Source organism: Manis javanica, chromosome 4 (assembly GCF_040802235.1).
Source record: "Manis javanica isolate MJ-LG chromosome 4, MJ_LKY, whole genome shotgun sequence".
NCBI lineage: Eukaryota > Metazoa > Chordata > Mammalia > Pholidota > Manidae > Manis > Manis javanica.
The window spans coordinates 159050600-159063840 of record NC_133159.1 but is presented as its reverse complement, the minus strand read 5'-3'; the positions used below and the strand labels follow the sequence as shown (position 1 = coordinate 159063840).

At 36.3% G+C, this 13241-nt stretch overlaps 1 protein-coding gene across 6 annotated transcripts in view; it reads left to right on the top strand.

Moving 5' to 3' along the window:
- The window catches only part of FBXL20 (F-box and leucine rich repeat protein 20), a 142669-nt gene that overhangs the window by 98196 nt on the left and 31232 nt on the right, over window positions 1-13241 (top strand). For all 6 annotated transcript variants that reach the window (XM_073235549.1, XM_073235550.1, XM_073235545.1 and 3 more), the window contains one exon: window positions 367-435. In XM_073235549.1, coding sequence (XP_073091650.1) covers window positions 367-435 — 69 coding nt within the window. The remainder of the gene's footprint in view (window positions 1-366; window positions 436-13241) is intronic.

Here is a 13241-nt window from a genome sequence, read left to right as displayed (position 1 = left end):
AAATAGTTTCCATATTCCTAAGCTATCCTGAACCCAAACACACATACATTGCTTATAACACAAAAATATCCAGTAGTGGGATGCATAGTTTTGAGAATCAAACGAGTGCTCCCCCAAACCAAATTCCCCATATCATAAACGGTTCTTTTGGAGCTTTGAGTAAATTTTTTTTCATTTACTCAAAGTTAGGATAATATTAACCTTGGTTGACAAAAAGATCAATGTTTAAAAGTTTATGGTTGAAATTAATTTATTTGTAATTTTCAACTACTTTTGTACCAGCACCCATTATTACCTAATACATATTTCTTAATGCCTAGAATTTTGCCCATTTCAAACCTTTTTCTTTGTTCCTTTCCTGCAAAGGACCTTTGCACAAAACTGCAGGAACATTGAAGTACTGAATCTAAATGGATGTACAAAGACTACAGATGCGTAAGTATTTTATGTTTTAGAAGGTTTGGTCATAGCTCCTTGTGTCCAGCCTATACTAGCTTTAAATGTAGGCTATTAAATATATTTAGCAAGTTTTATTCAGGATTTATAGAGGAAAGATATTTTAAAAGGAAAAGAGTAAATTAAAGTAGAAATGGAATTTGACCCAAATCCTATCTTGAGATTTTTTTTTTTTGCATTATTATCATTCTTTATTGAATTTATTTATTAAAATGTGTAGTTTTTTTTTAATTTTGGTATCATTAATCTACAATTACATGACTATCTTGAGATTTTAAACAAAACTTAAAAATTGTAGTCAATGAGTATGCAGTACAGATATTTATAAATTACTAGGACTGCTTATATTTCAAGAAGTTGCTAGTAGCTGTCATTCAAAAGACATGGTGAATGATAATTCTATAAAAAGATGTAAATAGCTTGTGATAGATAATTAGTATTGAGAACACTTATTAAATGACTCTTTAACGGTACAGTGTCTGTGTCAGTCACATATAAATGTAAAAGAAAGAAAACAATCCTTCATCCTTGAAAGCTTACTGTCACAGACCGAGTAGACAGAGAAGGTAGCCATAAAAGACATCCAGCCCAAGTATCTATTGGTAATAATACTTATCAAATAACATTTAAATGTCATGTAGGCATATTGTTGCCTATTGTGAGGTGAAATGAAGCAGGTGAAGGAAGCATGTTTATATAGGGAGGGGCTAGGATCATTCACTGAATCTTCCTGTTGAGAAAGGCCTCATGATTAGCACACATAACAGGGTTGGGGGGGCACAGGGAAGGCAGTATAGCACAGAGAAGACAAGTAGTGACTCTATAGAATCTTTCTATGCTGATGGACAGTGACTGTAATTGGGTATGTGGTGGGGACTTGATAATGGGAGGAATCTAGTAACCACAGTCTTGCTCATGTGATTATATATTAATGATACCAAAAAAAAAAGGCCTCATGGAAGAGATGGGATCTTTCAAATTGCTTGAATGCAGGAAAGTGGAAGATACTCCAAGCACAGGGTATACTTTTATTTATTCAATTCCTTTTTTTGAGGTCACAACAAACATTAACTTTTAATAAAAGAAAGTATCTGAAAGACAGGGACTGTAGCTATTAATTCTGCTAACAAGTATTATTCCTGTGGATTGGTTTGTAAACCTTTAATATGAAGTACAAATTTACTAACCCCTCCCACAACTATAACTTTAAACCAGTAGCCCTATATTTACTTTAGACAATTACTTGTTTATTTTTTTCCTTTGAATACTTATATTACAGAGATTAAGAATTTGACTACTTGGCATCATGACATATAAGTTACACTTTTTCTAGGAATCTATCCTATATACCAAAGATACACAAGTAAAAATGTAATGCAATTTTATTCATTTTTACTGTTTGTAATAACAAATACTGCATTCTTGTGAACAGCAAAAGACAAACAACCCCAAATGTGTGTAAATAGATAACTGGTTAATTCAAAGGAATAAGGAGAAGAATCTCTACAGTGCTCTAGAGTGATCTGTAGGACATACTGTTAAGAAAGCAAACTGTAGAAGAGTTTGTATAATAAATAAGATACTTTTGGTAGGGCCAAGGGACATAATACAAATATATATCCATATTTATTTATAACCTGCAGAAAGAAACAGTGGAAAGATAATAAAAAATGAATGAAAAATGGTTACTTGCAGGAGAGAGAGAAAACACAGAGGCAGGGATAAAAGGGAGACCTCTGAAGGATGTTTTAGAATTTTACTTTAATAGCCATGTAGATATTTTATATAATTAAAACATGAATCAAGTCAAAAAGAAACCAAAGCAGCTCCTAAAAATTGAAAATAAATAAAACACATGAACCCAGCCATATCAAGTTGGAGCTGTAACCACACAGAGATATTACTTCTGACTTTTATTTCTTATGAAAAATTTTAAACATGTACCAAAATAGACAAAATAGTATAGTGAGCCCATCACCCACCTTCAAATTGATAATTGAGAAATTTTCACTTCATGACTAGTCTTCTTTCATTTATACCCATACCCACTTGCCCTCTCTCATTTTATCATATTTTGAAAAAGAATCCTAGACATTATTTAATCTGTAAATTTGCATGTTTAACAGATAAAAGCTTTTAACATAAGCACATTTAACTGTCACTCCATAAAAAACTTAATACCTTAAAGTCATCAAATAACTACTGGTCAGTGTTTAGATTTTTGCCTGCTCTAGTGATTTTAGAAATGCAGTATTTTAAATATAGTATAAAAGAAAAAGATACAAAATTTAAAAGTTGAAGATGGAGACTTCGCTTCTGGTCATGACAGTAACTGCCTTCCTGCTATAAACAGCTTATAAGACTGTACAATACATAGAAAACAATCAGTTTGAGATGTTGGACAACATGTAGCACAGGACTGAGAAACAAATGAAGTGCCCTGTGGTTCCCTTACTTGGTGGCATTTTCCAGATAATGGCACAAGGAAATCAAAGCACAAAGTTCTGGTTTATTTGAAAAGAAAGAGATTAGAGTTCAAGAAGAACAGATTGGCTGAAATTTGTGTCTGGAAAGGTGGGGAGCTACTCAAAAAAGGGCTACAGAAATCTACATAGATTTGACTGAACAGTGAACTACATATACATATATTGAGACTCCACAAAGCTGGGTAAGGAACATCTAATAAAGAGAGAAAGATAGCAATTACTGGTAAAATGAAAAACTGCCAGAACTTAAATAAGGCTGGGAGAAGTTCTAACTACACCAAATGGAGAAAGCTTATTGAACACCTTGGAACATTTAATAGAGACTTTAGAAGGGTAACACCTTGAGCTAAACTAGACCTGTTCTAATAAAGATTGAAAGAAAAAATTTAGGATCAAATTGACCTACAGCTAACTTAACTACCTGCCAAATCAAAACTCAACCTTCTTTAAAGAAAGACAGCAAAATCTAGGCACTCAGCAATGTAGCGTACAAATTCCCAGCATGCAAAAAAAAATTACAAGACATTCAGAAATTCAGGAAATGACACCAAAGGAGGAACAGAAGAAAAGCCAGTCAATGGAAACAGACCCAGAAAGGACAGAGATTATAAAATTGACCAATGAAGAGTTAAAAAATAGCAATTATAAGTATGCTCAAGAATTTAAAAAGAAAACCCTAAAGATAATATGGAGATTAAAAGGATGGGACTCCAAGAAGGGATTAGTGGTTACCAAAGGGAAGGGGTTGGGGAGGTTGGGTGAGGAGGAAGGGAGAAGGGGATTAAGGGGCATTTTGATTGGCATACATAATGTAGGTGGGTCACAGGGAAGGCAGTGTAGCACTGAGAAGCAAGTAGTGACTCTGTAGCATCTTACTATGCTGATGGACAGTCTGCAATGGGGTATGGGGGAGGGGACTTGATAATATGGGTAAATGTTGTAACCACAGTATTTGTGAATCCTTTATAAGATTGTGTATCAATGATAGCTTTAAAGAAAAAAAAGATAACATGTTGTAATCTGTGAGCAAACTATAAGAAAATAACTCAAAAATTATAAAAAATCAACAGGAATTTAAGCAGTTCTCTTAACACAAGAAAACAAAGAAAGAGAAACAGAAAAACAAACCAAAAAAAATGAAGCAAACAAAAAAAAATAGCAAAATAGGAGACAAAATCCAGCCAATAGTTCAGTTAAATGTAGACAGATGCAGCACTTCACCCAAAAGACAGAAATTGTCGGTATGGATTAAAAAGTAAGACCCAATTTACATGCTATCCACAAGAGACATGCTTTTTAGATTGAAAGATACATATAGGTTAAAAGTAAACAGATGGAAAAATGCATGCTATACAAATACATTTCACCCACTGATTATGGAATGAATGTTCTTTACAGGTTGGAACATTCTCCAGGATAGAGCACAGATTGGGCTACAAAACAAGCTTTTAAAAATTCAAGGTTGAAATCTTACAAAATATGTTCTCTGACCAGAACTAGAGAATTAAACTTAGAGATGCACAACAGAGCAAAATCTGAGAAAACCCCAATTATTTGGAAATTAAGCAACATGCTTCTAAATAACACATTAGTTAAAAGATAAAAATCATGAGAAATTTTTTAATAAAAGATTTCTGAGTGAAAATGAAAAGCTACCAAAATTATGAGATACAGCTTTAGCAGAGGTGTAGGTCTGAGTTCCTACATCAGAAAAAAGATGAGAGCTCAAATGAGCAGCAACATTCAACATTAAGAAACTAGAAAAGAAGACCAAACTAAGCCCAAAGCAAACAGAGGAAGGAAATACTAAAGATGAGATTGAGTATCAGTGAAATACAAAACAGAAAAATGGTAATAAAATCAATGAAACCAAAAGCCGATTCTTTGAAAAAAGATGAACCAAACTGACAAACTTTGGCTAAAGAAGAGCAAAAACAAAAATTATTAAAAACAGGAATGAAGGAGAGAACTTAAGTACCCATCCCAAAAGACAGAGATTAAAAGGATTATCAGGCAATACAAGTAACTTTATACTTATAAATTAGTCAACCTAGCTGAAATGGACAAATTCTTGGGAAAACACAAATTACGAAATTTGGCTCAAAAAAGCCAGACAATTCTGAATAGATCTATAACAAGTAAATTCAGTGATTAAAAATTGTCCCATAGGGATTATATCAAACTAAAAAGCTTCTGTACAGCAAACGATACAATCAGTAGAACAAAAAGACATCCTACAGTATGGGAGAATATATTCATAAATGACATATCTGATAAGGGGTTGACATCTGAATTATATAAAAGAGCTCACGCACCTCAACAAAGAAAAAGCAAATAAGCCAGTTAAAAAATGGGCAGAATTGCTGAACAGACAGTTCTCCAAAGAATAAATTCAAGTGGCCAACAGTCACATGAAAAGATGCTCCATATTGCTAATTATCAGGGAAATTCAAACTAAAACCACCGTCAGATATCACCTCACACCAGTTAGGATGACCAACATAAAAAAGACCAGGAACAACAAATTTTGGCAAGGATGCGGAGAAAGGGGAACCCTCCTACACTGCTGGTGGGAATGTAAAGTAGTTCAACCATTGTGGAAAGCAGTATGGAGGTTCCTCAAAAAACTTAAAATAGAAGTACCATTTGACCCAGGAGTTCCACTAGTAGGAATTTACCCTAAGAAAGCAGCAACCCAGTTTGAAAAAGACATATGCCCTCGTATGTTTATCGCAGCACTATTTACAATAGCCAAGAAATGGAAGCAACCTTAAGTGTCCATCAGTAGATGAATGGATAAAGAAGATGTGGTACATATACATGTACAATGGAATATTACTCAGCCATAAGAAAAAAACAAATCCTACCATTTGCAACAACATGGATGGAGCTAGAGGGTATTATACTCAGTGAAATAAGCCAGGCAGAGAAAGACAACTATCAAATGATTTCACTCCTCTGTGGAATATAACAACAAAGAAAAAAATGAAGGAACAAAACAGCAGCAGACTCACAGAACCCAAGAAAGGACTAACAGTTACCAAAGGGAAAGGGACTGGGGAGGATGGGTGGGAAGGAAGGGATAAAGGGGAAAACAGGGCATTACGATTAGTACCCATAATGTAGTGGGGTGGGGGGCACACGGGAAAGGCAGTATATACAGAGAAGACAAGTAATGATTCTACAGCATCTTACTATGATGATGGACAGTGATTGTAATGGGGTATGTGGGGGGGGACTTTATAATCAGGGGAGTCTAGTAACCATAATGTTCAAGTAATTGTACATTAATGATATCAAAATAAAATTTTAAAATAATTGTCCCATAAAGAAAATTCCAGGCCCAGATGGCTTCACTGGTAGTTTCCATCAGATATTTAAAGAAATAATACTAATCTTCAAACTCATTCACAGAATAAAAGAGGAAAGACTTTGTAACTCATCTACGAGGCCAGTATTTTTCTGATACCAAAGCCAAACAAAGACATCACAATAAAAGGAAATCAGCTCCTCAGTATCCCTCAGGAACAGTGATGTAAAAATACTTGGGAAAATTTTAGAATCCAGTAACATATGAAAAAATTTTGGACAACACCAAATAGGATTTATCTCTTTAATATCTGAAAATCAATTAATGTAATATCTCATAATTAGTACAGTAAAATGGGGGTCAGCAAACTCTTTCTATATGAGGCCAGATAGTAAATATTTTAGGCTTCATTGGTCATACAGTCTCTTTCACAACTACTCAACCCTGCCTATGTTTTACAAAAGCAGCCATAGACAATATATAAACCAATAAGTATAGCTGTGCTCCAGTATAATTTATTTCTGGGAACTGAGGTTTCATATAACTTTTTGTGTCATGAAATAGTATCTTTATATTTTCTGTCAACCATTTAAAAACATCAAACCCATTCTTAACTTGTGAGCCATATAAAAAATAGACTGCTGGTAAGATTTACTGCCCTCTAGAATGAAAAGGACAAAAAACACGTGATCATCTCAATGTGTTAGGCAGCCTCTAAAATGGCCCCCAGATAATCCCTGCCTCCTTGCATTCACCCCCTTGTGTAGTCTTTTCTCCTGTATGAACTGGACCTAGTGACTCATTTCTAACAATAGACTACTGCATAAGAAATTGAATGTCACTTGGAGATTAGGTTACAAAAAGACTGTGACTTCTGTCTTGCTCTACTTTCTCTCAGGGGTCTGGCTCTGGGGGAAGCAAACTGCCATTTTAAGTAGCTCTGTAGAGAGAGGCCCATGTGGCAAGGAACTGAAGTCTCCGGTCAGCACCAGCTAGACCCTGAAACCTACCAAAAAGCAAATGAGTGAGTTTGGAATTTGATCTCCTGAGGTCTGCAAACAGCCACCTAAATGAACTTGGGAGGGAGTCTGCATTCAGTCAACCTTTGAGATGACTGCCTTGATTGCAGCCTTGGGAGAGAACAAGAGTCAGAGGCACTCTGCTAAACTGACTGTGCCTGTATTCCTGACCCAGAAAAACTCTCAGATAATATTTTTTTAAATTTTATTAAGGTATTAGTGATATGCACTCTTATGAAGGTTTCACATGAAAAACCAATATGGTTACTACATTTACCCATATTATCAAGTCCCCACCCATACCCCAATGCAGTCACTGTCCATCAGTGTAGTAAGATGCCACAGATTCACTATTTACCTTCTCTGTGCTACACTGTTCTCCCCATGACCCCCCCACACCATGTGTACTAAACATAATAACCCTCAATCCCCTTCTCCCTCCCTCCCCACCTGCCCTCCCACAGCCCTCCTCTTTGGTAACCACTGGCTCCTTCTTGGAGTCTCTGAGTCTGCTGCTATTTTGTTCCTTCAGTTTTGCTTCATTGTTATACTCCACAAATGAGGGAAATCCTTTAGCACTTGTCTTTCTCCGCCTGGCTTATTTCACTGAGCATAATATCCTCCAGCTCCATCCATGTTGTTGCAAATGGTAGGATTTGTTTCTTTCTTATGGCTGAATAGTATTCCATTGTGTATATGTACCACCTCTTCTTTATCCATTCATCTACTGATGGACACTTAGGTTGCTTCCATATCTTGGCTATTGTAGAAAGTGCTGTGATAAACATAGGGGTGCATATGTCTTTTTGAATCTGAGAAGTTGTATTCTTTGGGTAAATTCCAAGGAGTGGGATTCCAGGGTCAAATGGTATTTCTATTTTTAGTTTTTTGAGGAACCTACATATTGCTTTCCACATGGTTGAACTAACTTACATTCCAACCAGCAGTGTAGGAGGGTTCCCCTTTCTCCGCCTCCTTGCCAACATTTGTTGTTCTTAGTCTTTTTGATGCTGGCCATCTTTACTGGTGTGAGGTGATATCTCATTGTGGTTTTAATTTGCATTTCCCTGATGATTAGTGATGATGAGCATCTTTTCATGTGTCTGTTGGCCATCTGAATCTCTTCTTTGGAGAACTGTCTCTTCATATACTTTGCCCATTTGCTAACTGGGTTATTTGCTTTTTGGGTGTTGAGGTGTGTAAGTTCTTTATGTATTTTGGATGTTAACCCCTTGTCAGATATGTCATTTACAAATACAGTCTCCTATACTGTAGGATGCCTTTTTGTTCTATTGATGGTGTCCTTTGCCATACAGAAACTTTTTAGTTTGATGTAGTCCCATGAGTTCATTTTTGCTTTTGTTTCCCTTGCTCAAGGAGATGTGTTCAGGAAGTTGCTCATGCTTATATTCAGGAGATTTTTGCCTATGTTGTCTTCTAAGAGTTTTATGGTTTCATGACTTACATTCAGGTCTTTGACCCATTTTTTAGTTTACTTTTGTGTACAGGGTTAAACAATAATCCAGTTTCATTCTCTTGCATGTAGCTGTCCAGTTTTGCCAACACCAGTTGTTGAAGAGGCTGTCATTTCCCCATTGTATGTCCACAGCTCCTTTATCATATATTAATTGACCATATATGGTTGGGTTTATATCAGGGCTCTCTAGTCTGTTCCATTGGTCAATGGGTCTGTTCTTGTGCCAGTACCAAATTGTCTTCATTAATGTGACTTTGTAGTAGAACTTGAAGTCAGGGAGCATAATCCCCCCTGCTTTATTCTTCCTTCTCAGGATTGCTTTGGCTATTTGGAGTCTTTTGTGGTTCCATATGAATTTTAGAACAATTTTCTCTAATTTGTTGAAGAATGCTCTTGGTATTTTGATAGGTATTGCATTGCATCTGTAGATTGCTTTAGGTGGGATGGCCATTTGACAATATTAATTCTTCCTAGCCATGAGCATGGGATGTGTTTCCATTTATTGGTATCTTCTTTAATTTCTCTCATGAGTGTCTTGTAGTTTTCAGACTATAGGTCTTTCACTTCGTTGATTAGGTTAATTCCTAGGTATTTTATTCTTTTTGATGCAACTGTGAGTGGAATTGTTTTCCTGATTTCTCTTTCTGCTAGTTCATTGTTAGTGTATAGGAATGCCACAGATTTCTGCATATTAATTTTGTATCCCACAACTTGCTGAATTCAGATATTAGATCTAGTAGTTTTGGAGTGGATTCTTTAGGGTTTTTTTGTACAATTTCATATCATCTGCAAACAGGGACAGTTTAACTTCTTCCTTACCAATCTGGATGCCTTTTATTTCTTTTATTTCTTTGTGTTGTCTGATTGCCGTGGCAAGGACCTCCAGTACTTTGTTGAATAACCATGGTGAGAGTGGGCATGCTTGTTCTGTTCCCGATCTTAAAGGAAAAACTTTCAGCTTCTCACTGTTAAGTATAATGTTGGCTGTGAGTTTGTCATATATGGCCTTTATTATGTTGAGGTACCCATTTTGTTAAGAGTTTTTATCATGAATGGATGTTGAATTTTGTCAAATGCTTTTTAGCATCTGTGGAGATGATCGTGTGGTTTTTGTTGTTCTTTTTGTTGATGTGGTGGATGATGTTGATGAAATCTCAAATGTTGTACCATCCTTGCATCCCTGGAATAAACCCTACTTGATCATGATGGATGATCTTTTTGATGTATTTTTGATTTGGTTTGCTAATATTTTGTTGAGTATTTTTGCATCTATGTTCATCAAGGATATTGGTCTGTAATTTTCTTTTTTTGTGGTGTCTTTCGCTGGTTTTGGTATTAGAGTGATGCTGGCCTCATAGAATGAGTTTGGAAGTATTCCCTCTTCTACTCTTTGGAAAACTTTAAGGAGGTCTTCACTAAATGTTTGATAAAATTCAGCGGTGAAGCCATCTGGTCCAGGGATTTTGTGCTTAAGTAGGTTTTTGATTACCAGTTCAATTTCATTGCTGGTAATTGGTCTGTTCAGATTTTCTGTTTCTTTCTGAGTCAGCCTTGAAAGGTTGTATTTTTCTAGAAAGTTTTCCGTTTATTTTAGGTTATCCAGTTTGTTAGCACATTATTTTTCATAGTATTCTCTAATAATTCTTTGTATTTCTGTTGTGTCCATAATGATTTTTCCTTTCTCATTTCTGATTCTGTTTATGTGAGTAGACTCTCTTTTTTTCTTGATAAGTCTGGCTACGGGTTTATCTATTTTGTTTATTTTTTCGAAGAACCAGCTCTTGCTTTCATTGATTCTTTCTGTTGTTTTATTCTCCTCGATTTTATTTATTTCTGCTCTAATCTTTATTAATGTCCCTCCTTCTGCTGACTTTGGGCCTCATTTGTTCTTTTTCTAGTTAATTGTGACTTTAGACTGCTTATATGGGATTGTTCTTCTTTCCTGAGGTAGGCCTGTATTGCAATATACTTTCCTCTTAGCACAGCCTTGGCTGCATCCCACAGATTTTGCGGTGTTGAATTATTGTTGTCATTTGTCTCCATATATTGCTTGATCTGTATTTTTATTTGGTCATTGATCCATTGGTTATTTAGGAGCATGTTGTGAAGCCTCCATGTGTTTGTGGGGTTTTTCATTTTCTTTGCGTACTTTATTTCTAGTTTCATACCTTTGTTGTCTGAGAAACTGGTTGGTACAATTTCCATCTTTTTTAATTTACCAAGGCTCTTTTTGTGGCCTAGTATATTATCTATTTTTGAAAATGTTCCATGTGCACTTGAGAAGAATGTGTATTCTGCTGCTTTGGGGTGTAGAGTTCTGTAGATGTCTGTTAGGTCCATGTGTTCTAATGTGTTGTTCAGTGCCTCTGTTTCCTTACTTATTTTCTGTCTGGTTGATCTGTCCTTCAGAGTTAGTGGAGTGTTGGAGTCTTCTAGAATTAATGCATTGCCTTCTATTTCCCCTTTTAATTCTGTTAGTATTTGTTTCACATGGTGCTCCTGTGTTGGGCACATAGATATTTATAATGGTTATATCTTCTTGTTATATTGACCCTTTTATCATTATGTAATGTCCTTCTTTGTCTCTTGTGACTTTCTTTGTTTTGAAGTCTATTTTGTCTGATACAAGTACTACAACTCCTGCTTTTTTCTCTCTATTAGTTGCATGAAATATCTTTTTCCATCCCTTCACTTTTAGTCTGTGTATGTCTTTGGATTTAAAGTGAGTCTCTTGTAGGCAGCATATAGATGGGTCCTGTTTTTTTATCCATTCAGTGACTCTATGTCTTTTGATTGGTGCATTCAGTCCACTTACATTTAGGGTGATTATTGATAGGTAAGTACTTATTGCCATTGGTAACCATAAATCTAAAGCCTGCAAAGGTTCAAGGTTAACTTGCTTACTATCTTAGAGTCTTACTTAACTCACTTAATATGCTATTGCAAACAATCTAAAGGGGTTTTTTTTCTCTTCCTTTTTCATCCTCCTCCACTGTTTATATATTAGGTATCATATTCTGTACTCTTTGTCTATCCCTTCATTGATTTTGGAGATAGTTAATTTAATTTTGCATTTGCTCAGTAATTAGCTGTTCTACTTTCTTTACTGTGGTTTTATTACCTCTGGTGACAGCTATTCAACCTTAGGAACACTTCCATCTATAGCAGTCCCTCCATAATAGACTGTAGAGATGGTTTGTAGGAGGTAAATTCTCTCAGCTTTTGCTTATCTGGAAATTGTTTAATCCTTCCTTCAAATTTAAATGATAATCTTGCCAGATAACATAATCTTGGCTCAAGGCCCTTCTGCTTCATGGCATTAAATACATCATGCCACTCCCTTCTGGCCTGTAAGGTTTCTCTTGAAAAGTCTGATGATAGCCTGATGGGCTTTCCTTTGTATTTAATTTCATTTCTCTCTGTGGCTGCTTTTAATAGTCTGTCCTTATCCTTGATCTTTGCCATTTTAAATACTGTATGTCTTTGGGTTGTCTTCCTTGGGTCGCTTGTGATGGGAGATCTGTGGATCTCCATGGCCTGAGAGACTATCTCCTTCCCCAGATTGGGGAAGTTTTCAGCAATTACCACCTCAAAGACACTTTCTATCCCTTTTTCTCTCTGTTCTTCTGGTACCCCTATAATGCAAATATTGTTCTATTTAGATTGGTCACACAGTTCTCTCAATATTCTTTCATTCTTAGAGATCCTTTTTTTCTCTCTTTGCCTGTGCGTCTTTTTATTCCTCTTCTCTAGTCTCTATTTATCATCTCCTCCACTGTATCTAATCTGCTTTTAATACCCTCCATTGTGCTCTTCAGTGATTGGATCTCCAACCGGAATTCATTCCTGAGTTCTTGAATATCTTTCCATTACCTCCACGAGCATGTTAATAATTTTTATTTTGAACTCCCTTTCCGGAAGATTCATGAGGTCGATGTCATTTAAATCTTTTTCAGGAGTTGTATTAATAATTTTACTTTAAACCAGGTTACTTAAGCATTTCATATTTGTATAAGGCACCCTCTAGTGTTGAGAAGCTTTACTCTTTGGAGCTGCTCAGCTCCTGAAGCAACGTCAGGGGTCACAGGGGAGTGGTATTGGTGCCTGGGGGGAGGAAAGAGCTGTTTCCTGCTTCCCAGCTGCTATGCCTGTCTCCACTGCCTGAACCAGTGGACCAAGCACACAGGTATAAGCCTCTGTGCTTTGCGTTTGTAGTTGCTGTAGACAGATCTTCCCTCTGGCTGGCCTAATGCCAGGGTAGGGTTTGCCAGTTTGTGAGCCAGGTGTGGCTGGCCAGGAGAAAGGCGCAGTAGGCTGCGTATTATGGAGGGGGTCCTTGGAGCTGTGTAGCCAGCCAGGGAGGTAGAGCACCTGAAGTTGGTGAAAGCTCCCAACCTGCTAGGCAGAGTGCACCCAGACAAATTTGTCTCCTTGTCCTTTCTCCTGAGCAGTAAGCTCTATGCAATCCTTGCCCCTTTAGCATCCCTCTTGCT